Source organism: Haliaeetus albicilla, chromosome 2 (assembly GCF_947461875.1).
Source record: "Haliaeetus albicilla chromosome 2, bHalAlb1.1, whole genome shotgun sequence".
Classification (NCBI taxonomy): domain Eukaryota; kingdom Metazoa; phylum Chordata; class Aves; order Accipitriformes; family Accipitridae; genus Haliaeetus; species Haliaeetus albicilla.
Genome location: NC_091484.1, coordinates 69,928,023 through 69,948,177, shown reverse-complemented (window position 1 = coordinate 69,948,177; position 20,155 = coordinate 69,928,023). Strand labels below are relative to the sequence as shown.

Sequence of the window (20,155 nt, the reverse complement as noted above, 5' to 3'; positions counted from 1 at the left end):
GAATGCCAAGTCTCTAGGGAAATTAAAGAATGTCACTATTTCCTGGTATACCTGGCATTAAATAAAATAACTCCTCAAGGAGTTATTATGAGGTAATGCATTCAGAAGCAAAAAGTAATAATACTATTAAGTATGAGTTAAAAAACACAGTCATATATTTTAGCATGCATCCGTGCAGCACTGTGTGTTGTAAGATTGTGCTTAAAGTAATGATCAGAGATCTAGCTTGCAGCATACCATAACTAAAATTTTGGGGTTTGGTAAGCAGAGTAGGATGATGGTTTACAATGGTTTACAAAAAACAGGGCACATTTCAGACTGTATATAATCACAGTTTAGTTATACATTAGCACACTAGTACCAGAGCACGACAAATGGCATGTCAGAAGACACTAGAGGCCCAGCCTGGTCCAACATTCTGTCTGTCTGAGAGAAAGTGCAAACGCTGTAAATTAGTCAGGCAAAACCTAGTTGTTGAAGAACTTCTTCCTAACCTTTTTTTCAGCATGAATTCTTTCACCCTTCAGGGGAGAGAGAAAAAAACCCCAACATACCCATACAAATACGAATTGTCCCAAATTCTGCAAAGCTGTGTGATAGCTTCTGAATTTTGTTATCGTATTGCAATTCTGATTCTTGTTAAAAATACTTCCCATCATCATGTTCATATTCCTAATCTTTTATCTGCAACTATCTCTTAGTTTTGTATTATACAAAGGTAGCCATTCATGTATCACAAAATTAAAACACTATGTATCATCTCACGCACTTCATCTGCTCCCACTTCTAGGTTGATTTTTCCCTATTCACTGGGCAGAGATCATCATATAGATTCATAAAGCAATTACCTGTGTTCTTACTGAAATTTATAGTCAGTAGTGCACTCAAGTGGCAGCAATTATTCATTTTAATGTGCCTATTTATTTAATCATGTTAAGATTTGCTTTACTTTCTCAGCCTTTCCTACTGTCTTGATTAAAAGAAGTGCCAACGGAATCATGATACTCTGCTGCTCACCTTTCTTTTCCAGATCATTATTATTATTTTTTTAAATGTTCTAGTAGAACACTTAGCAACCCAATGTTAAATTATTTAATGGAAAAAAACTGGGTTTTGTTTATTTTTGTTTGATTTTGTTTTAAGCTAGGTCCCAACCAAAAGAAATTTGTTCACAGCTGAGCAACTAATTAAAACAATTTACTCAGAAACCAGAGTCACTCTGAGTTTTAGAAGTTCAATTATGTAGTGACTTTTTTTAAAAAACAAGATATTTTTTGGTTCTTTATCAATTTTATGTCACATGAGAACAACGTCCTCTGTGGAAACCACTCAAAGTCTTGACAGCAAAGCTTCTGTTTTCTATTTACTTATGCCAGAGAGGAAATGGAAGTGAAGAGTGCACTGGTTTTGATTTTTTTCCCCTCTTCTTTTTTTTAAAAAAATAAATTTCATTTTTGATAGTACATAACTGATATGGCTCATATATATCATAAAACTTTCTGGTCTAGTTCTTAAGATTATATATCTCTTTCTTTAAAGACAGTTATATAATACCTTTTTGGGTCTGATATAATAGCAGATTTAAATGAATCTATGCATATTTTGTTAGCAGCAACACAGCTACTCTACTGTATTGTCCTGAATATCAGGTGCAGGTTCTTTTCCTGGAAAAATCCAATTTACCTTTTGCACTTCTGAACCAATTCCAAATGGATATTTACTGTGCCATCCGCTAAAAGTTCTACCACTGCCAGAACACTTAGTGTAGCTGTTGAGCTTCTTGATACAACTCAAGTGCAAACTCTAAGGATCTGAAGTATAATCAGAAAGCGATACAGCCCATGTGGCCTCACTGATAAACTATCTTATTTTTCATACAGTAGCGTCTCATAATTTAGTGTTGGCTTTAAATCAGTGACACCAATTCAGTCATAGCACAGGCGCCAAAGGTCTATGTCTAGTCACTACAAGGCCAGGGAACAACAACATGTCTCAGGCTAGTGATCCACTAGAAGAGCATGCTGTGGAAGTGTGCTTAGGTCTGAAGGGCCACGCAAGAAACTGTTGAGTAAAATGAAGTGGGTTTGTTTTGTTTTGTTTTTTAATTTGTCTACTTTACATCCATTGTTTGACTGAATAGTAGGGATCATCAATTTGAAGAATTAAAGATTGAAAGAGCCTCTGCATGTTCAGGCCACTGTGGTGCATTACTAACTTTCTCAGTATTTTTGGATGCATGTCCATAACCATAGTCTGTTTTCTTCATATTCTATGTTTGTGCTTGCTTTTTAATGTCTACTTTGCATGTTTTCAAATTCCATGCGCAGTTCAATAACTAGGCAGAAATCAAATGTTAATAAATTTTTAGACTTAATCAAGTTTGAGACACTTAGGGCTAAAGCATTCATCATGATTGTCTATCTTAGGCAGGTCTGAAATAAACGATTGCAAATACAATGTAGCCAATCACTTTCTAGAAACTTATCCCAAAAGCTCTAGAAGTCAACCAGATATGACACCGAAATCCCAACAAATGGCAAAATAAAATCACCTGTGAAAAGGTCTTAAAGTCATTGTTATGTTCAGTTGAATGTTTACCATCTACATAGGTATGGATTCATACGCCTAATAACCAAAACGTGGGAGAAAAATCTTCTAGTAAAAAGAAATAGTAAATAGACTACTTGCTTTGTTCTACACCTGCTGTTAACAGAACTGAATTTCAGAACTGAATCCTGCAATATACAGGATCAAGTCATAACACATTCAAATTAAATGCAAAAAACCAAACTAAATATGTAAAGACTGCACTCACAGCAAATGTATGGGCAGGAAGTTTAATACTGTGCTGGGCTCAATACCTCATAATTTTTTTTACCCACTATTTTAAACCTTGCAATCATTCAGAACACTCTAACTGTATGATGTAAGTACAAACCACAGCCAATTATTGCAGAGACGGTATAGGACAGGTTAGTGTTCATTTCCCACACTACATTTACCTTTCAGTGCTGCTAGATTCTTCTGTAGCAGCATCCTTGCATGTTAACAGTTTCCTTTGAATGGCAGGTGCAATATCCTTTAGAAGTGAAGTTTTGTGCTTACCTGTTTGAAATAAAATTTTGTTGAAAAGTTGGACAAAAATAATGATTTATCAACCCCTCCCCTGCATATTTTCATAGAATATTTTTTAACATAAAAGATAGATTGTTTAATGAAAGATTAGATATTAGATTAGAGTTGCACTGTCATGGATTAATTACTGTGTATTTCAGCAAATCAGAATATAGAGATGAACTCTGCGAGTTAGCAGACAGTAGTATTTTTAAACTCATGACACAAAGATTGAAAGTCCAAAGCTTAACAACACAATTTACAAGTCATATAACCTTAAATCTTGTAGAAAAATGGTAACTTAACAGGATGAGGAAAAGTGCCTGTCGAATTGTATAAGAACTCAGCTTCAAAATGTATCACAAAAAAAGAAAGAAAAAAAATGGACAAAAATGTATTGACTGACCTTTAATTACAATCACAATGCAAACAGTAGCTGTTAGACTAAAAACCCCTTCAATTTCTTCAGAGAGAATGCATTCCATTAATTCATTTAAAAATGACCTAAGGAAAAAAGGAAAGCAAAAATACGTTCTAAATCATGTTTCTTTCAAAACAGAACTGAACAGAACAAGTTTGTGATTATGCTACCCTGCCACTGTAGCTTCAAAGATACCATGCAGGACAAAGCAGTGGTTACTGGGTAATTGAAGACTACATGCTGCTTCTGGAACTGAGAATATCTGAGTTAGCAGAATGGTAAATTTCTTGGGAAGAAAATAAAATGTTTGTACACAGAATAAGCAGCTGTTAAGAGAAATGAAGAGCTTGTGGACTATTTAGGAAAGTCAATCCATGAAAAAACTCCTGGTTCTACTGGAATTTAGCTTGCGTAATTTGTATTGAAATTTCCAACTTCAATTTCTACTGAAGTTTAAAAAAATATATTATATGACTTCAATGGTTTGTTAGTAACTACTCATGCCCTTAAAACTATTACTACTAGTAGCCTGATTAGAAACTGGAGTTTAATTAACACTTTGGTCTAAAATGGATATCTCATAAAAATTAAAATAGATGGGCTTCCAATTACAAAACAGTGAAGAACGTTTGTAACTAAAATATAGCCCCAAAACACTTCCAAACTACATTTAAATATTGAAAATATGGACGGACTAACAGAACCAAAACAACTGTTCATTGTAAAGTCTGAGATAAATACTAACTCAATATGTATCTTAAGAGACTCACTTTTAGCAACAGATGATAGTATTACCAGCAAACTTTGGAGGTGTTTTGGGACATGATATCAAGTTAAGAAAAATGAAACAAGGGAGTCACGGAGGAGGTCTAGCCACCAAACTAATCTGCAATATGGAATAAGGCATAACTACAGAATGAAACCACTAAATGGTCATTACAGTGTTTATGGTGAAAATAAATTTAACTCAGAAGCAATTCTCAAAAACACAGAAAAATAAAAGAACAAGAGGGATAAAGCAAGAACCCTCATACTCCTCAGAACATAAAACTAAATACTCTGTGAAGAATTAAAGGGGAAACTGAGAGCAGTAGATGTTACAATACCTTTTCCTAAAATATTTCAAAATACCTTTGGTAATAATTATTATTTGTTACCAAAACTGAACACCATAAATACCCAGTTCCAACTTCAATTGTTCTTCAGGCTTTTATTGTGCTAAGATATCAAAATGAAATATGCAGTTAAGAAAAGAACCAACCTCCACTAGTGATTCAGTAAATAAGCTTTGCAGAAGCTCAAATATTGCCTCAAGGAGCTGAGAAAGATGAAAGCTCTTTAGGTTCTGAAATAAGTATTATGAAGTTGCTCGTGCATTGCATTAGTTTTATTATATCATTGTGGACTAATCTGACCAAGTATTGATTCCATTTCATATTACTCTTAAATTGCTAACTGATAGTATTCCGATCAGAGTTTTGACTTTATTGTTATCACAGTTTAGGTCAAGAGTGTTTAGGCACACTGTTTAGTTCCATGAAGGAACACTGTAATTTTATTAACCTGTAATAAGACTCTCTGCAGACTCAATGCAGCTGCCTTTCCCCAATTCCCTCTCAACAAGGGTCACATGAGCCTGCAGGCAAAGATAAAATAGAACAGAACAATAAGCTATTTACAAACATGTAAGTAAAAGAGATAAGTAATTGATTCCTATACAGATAGTTCCCTATTAAAGAAAAGGATACTCACACAATTGGTCAGATACTGCCAGGCCACTCAGTATTGCCACTGGTATGGGGACTGAAATTTAGTGCCAGAGATTGACTAATTAATAACTGAAAACATAACCGACGCTGCAGAACCTGGTGCGAGATGATCGTTTGTTCACAGAACAGAAGCTCGCATCAGATTCTGTAACGTCAAAGGCTTTCGCATTGACGTGGAAAGATGGTAATTTCTGAGATATTGAATGATTTACTACTGGACTCTGATTATGGCCTACCAATACAGATTAATAACAGAAAATAGCCTTAAAAGTAGTCTCAGTCCTGGGGCAATAGTAGAACCAGATGTAAATTATCTCCTGACTTAGATCTTCTTTGCACCAAAAAGATAAATAGTAGAAGATAGATATACATTTGTCAAAGTACTCATAGAAACAATCTGGTTCAAACTAGCAGTTTTCTCCATCAAGAATGGAAAAGATTCTCCTTGACCACTACAAGAAAAAGTTTCAGAGGAATTAATAGAATTTCTGTGTCTCTTTTGAAAAGAGGTGTGTCTGTGTCTCTTTTCAATACAGGTGTGTAAAGAGAACAAGATTTGGATTAGGAAACCTATTGCTGGAGTCTCTGGAGTCCTTTGTTTTGCAAGTTCAACTAGAACTAGAGAAGGATTGAGAAGAAAAAAATCTCATGACAGCACAGACAGGGATATTCAATGCTTGTCAGATGAGGAAGTTAAAGTTAGTTGTGATAAGTCATGGAGAATGACAGGACTTCTAAGGAATACACATTAGCCCCTCGATCATTCAAAATAACTGTGGTGTGGATAGTCATGTAAATAAAAATTGAATATGAACAAACTAAGCAAAGGAAGATAATGAAATTCACTGGTCACAATTTTAGAAGATATTCAGGGTACCCACTAAATATAGCAAATAAAAAAAAAAAGCTGTTTAAGTCTTAAAAAAAAAGGACCTAACCCTAATTTGGGGGGCTTTTTAGGACTCAGATACTTTAAAACTATTTTGAATTTTATAATTTTAATGCAACTATAGTACATGTCACCTCAGTGCAGACGTTTAAATTAAAGGATTAAAGCTATTTCTGGTAAACATTTTACCTCATCCAAATACCTCTATATTGAGGGGACCAATGTTTTTAAGTATCTTCTGAAAGAAGTAAGCCAAGATGTATGATTAAAGAACTCATTTAGATGAACAGCCTTGTAAATAAGAAGCACTCTTAGAAGCAGTTAAAAAAATGGAACCAACCCCTGCCAATCAATACCTACAAGCAATATATCAAGAGAAAGGGATTATGAAGTAGTACAGGTAAATTTAGTAAGCATCTAGTTCCTCAAAATTTAGAAATTCAAAATTTATTGACAATGTATAAGCTGTTCTACCTTAGCAACAACCTCGGACAAATTAATATAGAAACATTTACCTGACAACATTAACTGACTTCATAATTGTGGCCATTAAACTGCTTGAAAGAGGAGGAAGGTCTGAAATAGTCTTTGGTATAGTTAAGTCTTTTTCACTGGAAGCCTAAAACAGAAAAAAGTCAACAACTGTTGTAAATCACGAAATATAATTATACAGAAAACATGAAAGCAAACCTGTATTTCAATAATTACACTAACTAAGACCTATCATTAAATAATTACAAGAAACATTCACATGTGTTCTTTGAACAGCCTTAATCCAATTGTCCAAATAAACAAACCAAATTTAAATTAGAAAGGCTAAAACTAAAACAAATAAACAGTATTTGTACCAAGGCAAATATTCTCCACAATTGTTCTGAATAGAAGTTTCATTTAACTACATTGTTGGTCATTATTTATAAAGGGACAGCCTATTAAACACAAATGAGTAACCTTTGTGTCTCCAAGTTTAAGTGTGCATACATAATTTCTAAAAATAACTTAGGTTATTAGCTGATTTCCTGTATCAGCTCTTTCTGGTATCAAGTTCTGAATAGCATGGCAAGTATTTAGTTAGAACTGAATTTTGATTTACTAGTACAATAACCTGGGGGCAGGGAAAACCCTAGCTCAGATGACTTACTGCAATGAACATTCGTAATCTCTGAGTATGAATCTGCAGTATCATTCAAGTCCATAAACTTTTACTCTGCAGCATCTGTAAAGAGAATGCTCTCATCCCACAGCCCCTCAGCTGATACATTAATATTTGTAGGTGAATCTCGGGTATTGTTTCAGTTCCTTCTGTAACACAGAATCTTAAAAGCAGCTCTGCTGTACTCAGTACTTTCTGGCAACTGTTTATTGCTCTGTTTCTGACATATTTAGCAACCACAGTAAGAGTACAGCCTCTGTTAAAGAACCTCCGCTCATCCTCATTAGTTCTCAAAGCTTCCAATCTTACTAGCCATACTAGCTTCTAACGCTACATGCATTTGGAACATGCATTGGGAATGTTACCCTTCTCCTTCAAGGACAGTAATGGTTCCTTGGACTTTTAGCACATAAAATAACCTGTCTATATATTCTCTTCATTATTAGAACTTCTTTCTTTACTTTCCAAAGAAACTCAGAACTGATATTTGGAAATCCTCTAGACAAAAACCAGAGGAACCAAAAAAAAAAAGATGCAGTATGAGAAATGGATCTGTATTGAAGCAGAGAATGCATAAGTGATCAGTGCCAAGCAAGACATCAACCTGCTTTGGAACAGGATTACAGAACCTTAAGGGACAATTCCAAGAATAGGGAACTGGAATCTTTCAGTGATCAGAGGTTCACTTCTTAAGTTCCCTAATATTGTGTGAGATGAAGTGAGGTAGGTTTAGAACAACATTTTCCTCCTCCTTTCCCTGAGCTTTTATTGCTGAGCACAGCATCATATGGTATGGAACATGCCTTCGGTCTGTTTGGGTCAACTGCCTCAGCTGTGTTGTCCCCTCTCAACCTCTTGCCCACCTGCAGCCTGCTTACTTTTTTTTAGGGCAGGGGGTGAAGGGAAGAGAGAAAGCCTTGACACTCTGCAAGCACTGTTCAGCAACAGCCAAAACTAACTGGTGTGTCCTCAACCCTGTTTTAGCCACAATGCAAAGCACAGCACCATAGGGACTGCTGTGAAGAAAGTTAACTCCTTCCCAGCCAGAGCCAGTACAAAAACACATAGAGAGAATATCTCAAAACCCATGTTGTTCATCTCCAACACTGCCTAATTTCTAAATTCTTCTGTCAGAGGCAGATAGTGAACTAAGTATCAGGACAACTCATTTCTTACATGGCTGTATGCATAAATCTGAGAGATGCACCATAATATGAAATTAGGGCAAATAAAAGTGCCTGTTTGTTCCATGCCAACAGACAGAAAATCTTCACCCGCAGTACAAAGATCACACTTTCTGAACATAGCTCTGTTGTTCCAACATAACGTTTAAAAGGCAGTAAGTGTAAAAAAAAAAAAAAAAGTCAGCATTAACTTTACCTTCTGTAGCACACAAATTATCTCTGCTACTATTGCACCAAGGAGATTAGAGAGTACACCTTGGTGAACTGCTGGGCAAGATGAACGCCAGCACTGGACTGCATGTATGAATTCTTCAAGAGGCATTTGAATAGAGTGAATCAACTAAAACCAAAGAAAAACAGATCAGTTTTTTCAGATTGCTTGAGTATAATTGAAATATTTCAGCAAGCTTCTCTGTGAAGAAGTGCAGATCACACCTTGAAAGCTATTGAGGTATTCTAGTCACCTGGGATCAGAGGGGGAATCAGCAACATGTTTTGGAAGTCTACTCATAAATTTGAAAGAAAACAAACAAAACCACAGTTGTAACAAAAAAGAATTGAATGTTTTTCAGAAGTGCTGAAAAGCAGACCATCAAATTTTCCAGAGTGATCCACCCATCTCACTACTGTCTAGTCTCTGCTATACAAGAAGCTAACTTTTCCGTGAAGACAGGAGGTTTTGAAGAACTTCAGCACATCATACATATTTTGAAGCTGATATAATTCAGGCAGAAAGAAATAAATAAAATAGCAACAATTCCTCCTCCCTCTCAAGGTCATAATATATATATATATAAAATAGAATTCTTTGCTCTGGATTAAGAAAGTTCATTTAATTGTGGATAAGGTTAATAACCTATGAGTACTAGCGTAGTTCAGGATCACTGGTAATAGAATGTATTGTTCTCCAATTTACTAGTTTTTCTGTCATGACGAGACCAACGATGTGTTAAAAAAAAAAAAAAGGTAACAAGACCAACGATGTGTAAAAAGAAAAAAAGGTAGCAAGGAAACTTAGAAAATTTAACTGAAAATTTAATCAGATGTCAACTCAAATAACAACCTCAAAGTGTCTAAGTAGAACACGTTTGCATAAAAAGTACGGATTCATCTACACATTAGGTAGTAATTTCAAGTGTAATATGATACCTGAATCCCTTCTTCCTGCTCTTTCTTCAGTCTACATGCCACACATTCTAAAACTTTCTGGAAGACTGTCTGTACGGCATGGAAAAGATTTGCCACTTCATCTGTCTCAGTATTCTGAGTTAAAGAAGCTTCAATAATTTCCTTTAGAGCATACAATACCAGTGGAGCACAAAAGCCGCCTCTCTCTAGAGAAAGAGATAAATACCATGATATAAAAATTGTAATGAGATTTTCTTCAGGTACAAGCTTAGAATGAAACTCAGTTATATACCATAAGTAGCTATAGTTTACAAGTGTAGACAAAATATTTAGTTTCTGAGCATCCTTAGCTGAAATTTTCATACAGTTCAATCAATATTTTAAGTCCAGTGTTCCTTTCAATCCTTGAAGTATAGAGATTAAAATTGCAGATTTCTTCAGGAATTGAGCTCTAGTTCTGTCTGTACTGTAAACTTTCCAAATGTGAGCCAAATTTAAATAGTGCTACAATGTTGTCTCCTAAGCCATACTGATACATATATATATATCAATACACATATATCACTTTACAGATATATTAAAACCACTATATATATATATATAAAACCCTGAATTATATAGTAATAACTGGAATCTAAGAGCAAGGAAGAAACATTAGTTATCAACGCTGACACAGTTCGGGGCTGGTTCTCTTCTTGTTTTCAGTTTTCTGAAGAGCTGCCATGACTTTTGACCATATTATTTGTACTAGCTACTATAAGCTGTAAACATTTTTTTTTGAGAAACAGACTCCAAAATGCTAAAAGCAACAGTTCTGCTAATATAAGTCAGCTAAGTATACATGGAGATGTTGTTGTTAGTACAAAATATCGTACCTGTTTGTATAACTGAAAGAGCAATATCTAAAAGGTGTGCTTGAAATGTGAGATTTCCAAGGCTAACCATTATGACATCCTTACATACTGTCAGGTAGGCCTAGAAAAGAGATGCAAAAGTATATGAGAAACAAAATTTATATAAAGTAACTGTTCTGTAAAACCTAAAAATAATAAAACCATGCAATCTTAGCCAAGTTGCTCTGAAAGCTGGTGCATCTACTTGGAGTTACTCAGTTTGCAACCTTTGAAAAGCAGGAGTTCCATACAGTTCTCCAAATGCTTCCATTGCCCTTGCCTCCAGTCAACACAGTTGCTCAAAAGGCAGTAAATCCTCTATCTTTTTTACTCAGGCTTAGAGCAGAGGCATTGATACTTGACATGTACAGAGGCAGAATATGACATCTCTACCTATCTTGAATAGCAAAATTAAAAGCAGCATAGAAAAAGAGCTTTTCCCTACAGAGACACACACATGTTACATACTAAACAGATTATAATACTAATGTATAGACAGAGTAGTGTTGAGAATTTTTAACCAGTCTATGCATACATGAGCTGGGTTGTTCAAGGACACTGACTGTGACTAAAGTTAGTCCAAATCTTTCCCTTGACCAAAATCTGGAAGGACCCATAGCTCAGTGCTAAAATCCACCTTGGGTTAAGTGATATGTCAGGGGAATGTAACAGAAAACAATTAAAAACTAGCTAAAAACCGCAAACATTATGTAATCAAATGCTTTCTGTGAAGGGCAAATAAAGATAAGGGGTAACAGACACTGTCAGTGATGACACTAGGGTTTGTGTCAGAGGGCCTATCAGCCCCACTCAATAAATCAGTGGCCTAAAGAGAACGGCCCCCCAGTGAATCCCTGTCCATAACAGTAAGCGAAAATTGAGTAACAGAGCAAGCAGAGAAGGAAGGGTGAAATGGGAAAGAATGCGATATGTCATGGTGAAAGTGATAGAGAAATGTAAGTGGAAAAAGAAGAGACACCCCAGTCCCCTCTCATATACAACAGTATTAAAGAAGCAGCTGTAATTATTGTATATTATACGGACATATTGAGACAAACTAGGTCTGCTTTTTATGCCAGCATTGTTACCAAATATAGACTCCAAACAATTAAAAAGCACAATCAATACCTCATTCCAATCAAAAACAGTATACATGGTGAGAAGCAGATAGGAGCTGCTTAACAAGCATGTGGCTTATTACAGGAGATGCGAGAGGCCTGGATTCTCTTCTTGACTTCCAGACAAGTCACATCAGTCTTTACACCTCAGTTTCTTCTCTGGAAATAATGATGCAAATGGACTTTAAGATCTACTAGTAAAAATCATTGTGTTTCATTACTGGCTAGTCAAGTAATATGTCAGATGGGTTTACAGTGACAACTGCCTATCTTACTGCTTATCAGTAAAGTTTCGTTTTCATTTTGTATTCAAACCTAGGAAATTGATCATAAACATTTTGGTAATGCTGGTAAAGATTCCCTATTTTGTGTCTTGTCTTTCTATAAGGTTCAGTTCTGTGCCTCCAAACTTTTGAAAAATAGCCACAAAAGAGTTACGATATGGATACTAAATTTTTCATTTGGAGACAAGAGACAGTAGCATATAAAACACACAAGAAACCTGTACCAGGAACAACTACAACACTTGTTTGAGTTCACTATCTCTTTATATATTTCAAAAAGCCATTTGGCTGCAGCAGCGGGATCTAATACAAGACTGATCTCCTCTTTATTAAATTTCCAGGTAACTCACACCATACCTCTCTGCTGACTTCCAAAGATATGTTCTGTGGGACCTAGCACTAGAATGAAGCATACTGAATTCCTCAGAACATAATTTTTTTTCTTTCGGGAAAGCAGGAAGGAAAGAAAGGAAGGAAGGAAGCAAGCAAGCAAGCAAGCAAACATGATTAGATCTAAATCCTTGCTCATAATCACACCACCTTCCTGGTCCTCTAAGTCATCCTCTATTGTGCTATTCAACATCATATATGCAGCTGCAGTGATTCTGTCATTTCCAGGACCTTCTACGCTACAGAAGAACAGGCTATTAAGTGCTAGCATACCATGCAACTACACCCTTGTTTTCAGCAACTAATTTTCTTCTCCTTTTCAGAACTGAGATTCAGTGACAATCTTAACTCTATGTTAATGCACTTTTCATAAAACAGCATAAACATTACCTTTATTTAATATAGGGGATGAGGGACTGAGAACAAGAATTACTTGTTAGAAACCTAAAGTTTGGGACACCCAGGTTTCATTGCCTGCTGTGCTAGAAATTTCTTGAGTGGGTATTTTCACAAGTGTGAAACATGAAACATGTTCCATCCTCACTTCAACAGATATGATGAGAATATATATTATGCACTGGTAAGTGAAAAAAGTCTAGATAAGAACAAGGCATTGTTGACTCCAGCTACTTGATTTAATTGCTAGGGTATGTGCAATTATATTTATATATTTTTGTATTTATATAATATACAGGTGATAATTAAACTCAAAGCAATTAAAAAAAAAAGTGTGTGATTTTAAGCAATCAAAGGAAGAGCAAAAGCACAAAACTGTAACCTCAGAACAATCAGGACTGTGTTTCATTAGCTCATTCACTTGTTGGGCTCCAAAAACGCCAGTGCACTGTTTGTCAGTATACGATTGCTACATGTATGGCTTTTAAGATTAGCAGCAGTTTGATTTATGTTATAAGAGACCTCTAACCTGGATAATTAATTCAGAAACAATATTGTGTTTTGAAATGCCATCCTCTTGATCACTTGCTAGTATAAAAGGTACAACTTGACTTTCTATCCAAGCACCTGTCTCCTTCAGAAGTGAGAGGTAATCTTTTCCTTCTTCAGAAAACTGGAAAAAAAAAAAAATAGAAGTTTACCAATTGTCTTCCAATTCTCCTGGAACTTCCTTATACTGTCAACTGTAACTCCAGCTTATACCGAAAAGGTATAACCATACCTTGTTCTGAAGATGAATACTCAACCGGCAATAGAGGCTGAAGGCTCTTAGGCCAGTTGCTTGATTGCAGCTACCAGAACGTTCATCAGTTGCTTTCAGAATTGAGCCAAGAACCTCCTAAAATATCAAGGTTTACATTTATGTTTTCCAGAAAATCCTTTGAAATGTTTCTTTTCTTAACAGCTTTAAACAAAAGTTTAAGAAAACCCAAACACACACAAAAAATCCCAACCCCCAAAAAACCCAACAGGCACACTTTCAATTACTTTCATTTTGCAATGCCATAACTGATTTTCAGACTATGCCTTATATGTACATTCCAAAAGTCAGATGCCTTAAAAATGCTCAACACTAGATCACAAAAATTTTGAGATACCTAAAAATGACAAGCTGGTTAAAATCTGCCATCCATAAACAATTCTGAACTAATACACTTCTAGTTTAGAACATTTGTTTGAAGTACAAATCAAAAGGAAGACCTTTTTATAGAGGGGAAGAGGGGATCATGAATCTTATTTATTTATTCTTGCAGGCCTTTAATTAGACTCAGGCAATGTATGATGTTAAGCACTCTTTTATAAACACTGTTTATGGTAAGGAGAATACTACCTTTGCAGCACTGAGAATTTTCAAAAGCTTCTTCAGTTTCTTTTTAGGAACAGACAGTAGGTAACTACGATTAACGGGATGAGTCAATAAATATTCAATGTAATCAATTGCTAATTCTGGCTTCGATTGATGTGTTACATGGATACGTACTCGTCGTTCAGATGTTTTAATACTCTAAATGAGAAAGCACAAAACCAGTACAATACTGTTAGTATCTTACTTCACAACTAACTCCAAAGCAGAATAATATGGCATTAAAGAGGCTGCTTCTAGTAAAAAAAAAAGAAAAAAAAGCATGATGCCTTTATGTAACCTAGCAATTTCTTAATTCTTTGACATATATGCATATGCACACCTTTCTTGCAGTCAGCGTGTCAGACAACCAATCACAGGCTAATTCCAAAACATGTCCTACTTGACCCCAGCGACACATGCAGTCTATCAGGGGAGAATATTTGCTTTGGTCAGCTCCATTGTCAATATTTCTGAGTCTGGAGATCACACCACAGCTTAAAAGAAAACAGACAAACAAACAAAAAGTGATGCATGAGCTTTACATTCATAAGTGCAGAAATAATTCAAAGAAAAGCAACCAGTATAATATCAAAAAAGATTCACCAATGGCTCAAAGACATATTTGCACCTCACAAATTTTACTAACTTATCGAATTTGTTTAGTGGATTAATTTATCCAAATGGGCATTTAATACATCAAGTTGTGAAAAATTAACAAATACAGTCAACAAGAGATTTCTTGTCATTCATATGTTGGATTTAAAAATAGTACCTGAATGTAGGAATAGCAGCAGGGGGCATAAAGGATGCCAGAATAACCAATGGAGTCATGCAACGCTCATCCTAGGATAAAAAAAGTACACTATATGATGTACATGTACAGGCACACACATGCACATAAAACTAAAGAGAGTACTGAAAAAGTATGATTAAATTATCTCAATTAAGGATTTCCCTTTTTTCACTAGAAATGGAATGAAAGAAGCTCATAACAACATGTGGCTTGCAATCTGAAACTCCTGATTTCTATTCTCAGAGGTCAATTATCAATTATCTTATCATTCAGCTTTCTGACAAACTGTCAGAACAACTATCTTGAATAATTATGGCTCCATTAGATTAATAACCATTGCAAAAGAAATAACAGCTCTAGCTTACTTTTTTTTTTTCCTAGTAATGGCTAATATTTCATTGCATAATCATGACACCATCTAACTCCTCTCAAGTAACTAGTGCTTTAAGTGAATATTCATTCACATTAGAAATTTATAAAAAAGACTCTGAAGGAAAGGATGCTTATATAACAATGGTGATGTGAAATGCACTGTAAGTTGTTACAACACATCATAATACAAGGTCTAGACCATGACATAGTCTCACTCGGGTTATACAGAAACCAATCTATGTGAAAGACTCTTCAAAAATCAAATGAAATTATTACCTAAGACATTTGAAGATCTAAAACCTTTTCAAGATGATTTTAAAAAGAACATTTCAAAATATATTTGTAGCTTTTCAGGAAAGAAACATGCTGCTTCAATCTGTAGTCTTTTAGAAACTAAGCCTCTGATGACAGGTCTTTTTAGATCCAAGCTGCTGCTTACTCACTGATATTCCTACAGTGAGTAAGCAGCTTGGATCTAAAAAGACCTGTCAAAGCTGGATACCTTGCTTGCTCACCAGAACCTTTCAGGAGGGATGTTACATCCTCTACTAAAAAAGATTTGGAATGTCTTTGACAACTTCCAAATGCTATCAGGGTAGAAAGACCATTTGGTCTATCTGTGCTGCAGAATATTATGTAACAATGAATTGCTTTCCACTCCCTGATTATCTAAAGCAACTTGAATGTTCTTAAGTACAACAGCCAGCATAACTCAGTATACTTCAGCATAAAAACCATAAACAAAAAGACGTCCAGTAGATAATCCTTCCAAATGCACTACAGGGTGCAGCAGATACTATTAGCCACTATCAAAAGATAACAACCTGAAGAATAACACTAGAACAATTAAACAGATCAAGGAGACTGAAAACATGAAAATGACTGATTTTAATTAATTGCTTGTATCAAACCCAAACAATAAATAAATGCATCCAAAGATTGTTAGAGTAGAATCAACCTAGCAGAAATCAATCACAAGAAAGTGAAAAAGGAGCTTCAGCTGCTTCAGCTGACTGTTCCAGCAGCTGGATGACAATAAGAAGTGGTGGTGGTGGTAGAGTTTGGGGGGAGCAGGTAGAAAAACATGTAGACTGTCACATACACTGAGTATTTATGCTGCAGTGGTACATTTTCAGTTACTGATTTCCAGAAGTTCCAAAAACATTCAAAAGAACGGAATCCCACAAAAGCATTACAAGGAGAGCAATTTATTGTATAAGTATTTCTATGTTGACTATTTAGATAACGGTTCATCAGTCAGATATTGCAATTGGAGAATAGCTTCTACCCATTTGTGGCATTCCAAGAAACTTGCTATTGTTTATGGTTTATAGCAACAATGAAAAGGAGTACTTAAGGCCATGAAAATAGATAAAAGACATAACACATGAAAGCATCTGAAGAAATACTAGGCACTTACAGGAAAATCTAGGCTTTCTTTACCTTAAATACTTTAAAATATTCAGGAAGTACAGAAGCAAATTTTCTGATAGCATAATCTTTGGCATCTTCATTGTGATCTAGTGCTTTGTGGATACTTCTCCAGAGAATTACAGTAATCTCCAATAAACTTGCCATGCTGGCTACATCATTTATTGACAACACATTGTTCAACACCTGAAATACAAACACTTAGATGGTATTACCTATTATATTCTCAAATATAAATTTAGGTTAAAATAAAGTTTCAAAAAAACCGGAAAAATCCTTCTATTCTTTTCACAAAGGCATAGTGTTTGTTGTAGAACATGAACTCCATGATTCAGTCTTACTCTACATATATAACTTGAGTCATCTTGTGACATTAATTTTTTGAATAATTTAATTGCAAAACCAAACCAATTTATAATTAGTACTAGAATTACGGAAGTATTCATTTAAAATATGCTTCATATTCCTTCTATCTTATTCTAGCTACTTCACCAAATTTCTGCTATTGCAGGGCATGAAAACACCGTAATGGCAGTTCTCCCCTTCTAATTCCACAGATGCCCAAATGCTTTCCTTTAGATTTCTGTCGTATCATTAACTGCCTATGTCTCCAATTAAGCACCACAGAAAAAAAGTTAGCAGAGCTTATCATAAAGTGGACTTTCTTACACTTGTATTCTCCTTTTCACTTTCATCATCATCGTCATCATGATCACCGTCACTATCATGAAGACTCTCTTTCATTGCTTTCTGGATGCAGGCATTCAAGCAGCGCCGAATAGTAAGCATCAATTTAGCTACATTTAAATATAATAAGAATAAATTAGACATTTACTTTTTTTTTAAGAATGTTGCTAGTAAATACTTCTAAGTGTAATGCTGGAAAGCCAGTCTGAAAAAGCAGGCAACAGAACCAGAAATAACGAGGAAAAAAAGAAAAAATTTCCTGGTAAAAGGAAATGGAAAAAATGTGAAAATGTTTTATATTCTCAAGTATGAAGAAGAAACTGCAACATTGTCATCAGGCTCTATAATTTTATTGTTAAAAAAGTCTACTAAAAAACCAAAACCACAACCACCACCTTATCAAATCAGGATCAGAGAAAGATCCCACAATGCCTGCATTCATCTGGCATAGCTATTAATTTAATGACCTATGTTCAAGAATACATCCCCTACGATGTCAATTCCAATTATTTATAAAAGATGTAGTAGCCTAACCATTGCACTCCTTAATGAGGACCCCATCTCTAGATAAAAGTGAAAGGATTATGTCCACTCTGGTGAAAGTATGACTACAGTCAGTATGTATGAAATGCATAGTCAGAAAGCATGAAATACACTAGCATATGTTATTTCAAAACTACCTTACCAAGGTAATCAGTCACAGGGCAACACCCTGGGCATTTTACCCAAGTCACTCCATACTAACTACTTCGTTTTTACCGTATCAGAACACCCCTGAAACAGAATTTTCCTGATTTAACTTGGTTCAGTAGCACATTTATAAAAAGCAGCTATGCTCTGTGCAGCACATACCCTTTTCACTGAAAGTTTCTGAAGCTTTTAATAGGAAGGAGGGCTTTTTAGATTTTCTTTGAGGAACTTGAAAATACTACTGATCCACAAATCCCAGATAATCAGATTATCAGACAGAAATATTTTTCACCTTCTATAGAATCTTCCACATAAAGATCTCAAATCACTTGAGGCACCAGGGTATTTTATTTCACTATTTCTGCATGATAAATAAATATCAACTCAGATAGTTTTAAGGTACATGTGAGGAGAAAGCAGAAAAGAGAGACCAGATAACAACACTGGCTAGAAAGTATAGTACAGCACCGAAGAGCAGAAATAAAAAGCTTTGGTCTCTTCATTGCTGCAAAAGCTTATGACTGTTGTCAGCAGGGTTCATTGCTGGTGTCAAGAATTTCAAAAAATACAAGCTAATGTTATACTAAAAACAAAAGATCTAGCAACAAAGTACCACTGTTAAGAGAAAAAATTTAAATAGCAATTATGTGGTGTGATATCAGTATTTCCAAAGATTCATAAAGTTTTGTACCTCACCTATATTGGTGGGGGCAGTATATTCATAAGCATATTGATAGAACTTTCTAGCTGCTGCTGAATTCATCTGGATTAGAGTAACACAGCGCTCACACCACACATCCTCAGGTTGGTCAATGGGAAAGAAAGAGTTGAATAGGAGATTCACTATGCGTCGTGACACAGGCCGTGAATCAACTTCAAGACGACTCAGAAGATGCTCCATGGGACAGATTTTCCAGAACTTTTTAAAGCAAGAAAAAGGTAATAAAGGAGTTAAAAAAAAAAGAGGAAAAACCAATCATCTTTATTAACTGTTGTCCACATCAAAAGTCTCAAGAAATGTAAATAGCATTTACTAGCAAAGCATGAGCATTTTTAATTTTTTGCAAAATACCAGCATTTACTTGAGATCACATATTGCTGCAACAATGCTACTTTACTGTTCTGACGCACCTCTAAATCTCCCACTATCTCTGACAGATTGCTAAAATTCTAGTTCAAGCAATTCCAGCTCAATATACCTGCAATGCTAATGTAATTCCATAGATATAGGGAAGAATTATTTATTCTACAAGGATTATCACCACAAAACATAATTATTTGTCATTTTGTGCTATGTTTCATATTCTCATCACAGGACAAAGTAAGACCAAGCTACCTACAAGTATGGTATACTTCCTAAAAACCTGTATAGAACAAGATCCTTTCAAAACCATCCCAAACCATAAGTGCATCCCATCATTAGCAGAGCTCTAGCTTATTTGAACACAGTAATTGAAGACTATTTTATTCAGAAAGAACAAACAGCTTGTTATGCCAGCAGTAATTCTACTCACATTTGTAATTTTTGTGAGAAGATCTTGAATTAATTATGCTATGCACTTTCAGATTAAAAAAAAAACCCAAACCCCCCAAAATAGGGTTTCTTGGCATTGAAAAATGTTATTTTATTCTTGAGTAGAAATATTTTCAGCAGCTAATTACCCCGTGATTTCAAACTATGGGCATCCCTACTAGAATTCTCATAAAAAGAGGGTCCTTGGAGTAAGCATTAAAGTAATCCGAGGATTTACCAGAGATATATATTACAGTTTTTAAATAAATAGGAAGTTACTGACAAAACCATCTAACATTTACTAAGATTATGTTTTTTTCTTTCATGTAACCTGATCCTTCCTTTAGAAGATCTAAATCTTTTACTACATAAAATCAAAGCACAGAGTGGAGTGAAGGTATCATTATGCCTCCCATTTATCTTGTCTTCTGAGCATATTTTGGGGAATTTGGAAGGTACTTAGGCGGTGTAATATCAATATATGTCTTTGAGGTCCTGTCATCAAAGCTGGAATGCGCACATTTG

General features: G+C 35.1%; 1 protein-coding gene across 4 annotated transcripts in view; it reads right to left on the bottom strand.

Moving 5' to 3' along the window:
* Positions 1 to 20,155, bottom strand: part of NCAPG2 (non-SMC condensin II complex subunit G2) — a 57,022-nt gene that overhangs the window by 8,640 nt on the left and 28,227 nt on the right. For all 4 annotated transcript variants that reach the window (XR_011323746.1, XR_011323747.1, XR_011323748.1 and 1 more), the window contains exons 14-27: positions 18,814 to 19,036; positions 17,410 to 17,537; positions 16,753 to 16,926; positions 14,917 to 14,987; positions 14,485 to 14,638; positions 14,130 to 14,303; positions 13,521 to 13,637; positions 13,269 to 13,412; positions 10,534 to 10,633; positions 9,680 to 9,864; positions 8,727 to 8,870; positions 6,709 to 6,812; positions 3,521 to 3,618; positions 3,003 to 3,105 (exon numbers count right to left, since the gene is read on the bottom strand). Coding sequence is in view for 1 of the 4 variants with exons in the window: in XM_069778185.1 (XP_069634286.1) it covers positions 3,003 to 3,105; positions 3,521 to 3,618; positions 6,709 to 6,812; positions 8,727 to 8,870; positions 9,680 to 9,864; positions 10,534 to 10,633; positions 13,269 to 13,412; positions 13,521 to 13,637; positions 14,130 to 14,303; positions 14,485 to 14,638; positions 14,917 to 14,987; positions 16,753 to 16,926; positions 17,410 to 17,537; positions 18,814 to 19,036 (1,919 nt within the window). In the remaining 3 variants the exon portion in view is untranslated. The remainder of the gene's footprint in view (positions 1 to 3,002; positions 3,106 to 3,520; positions 3,619 to 6,708; positions 6,813 to 8,726; positions 8,871 to 9,679; positions 9,865 to 10,533; positions 10,634 to 13,268; positions 13,413 to 13,520; positions 13,638 to 14,129; positions 14,304 to 14,484; positions 14,639 to 14,916; positions 14,988 to 16,752; positions 16,927 to 17,409; positions 17,538 to 18,813; positions 19,037 to 20,155) is intronic.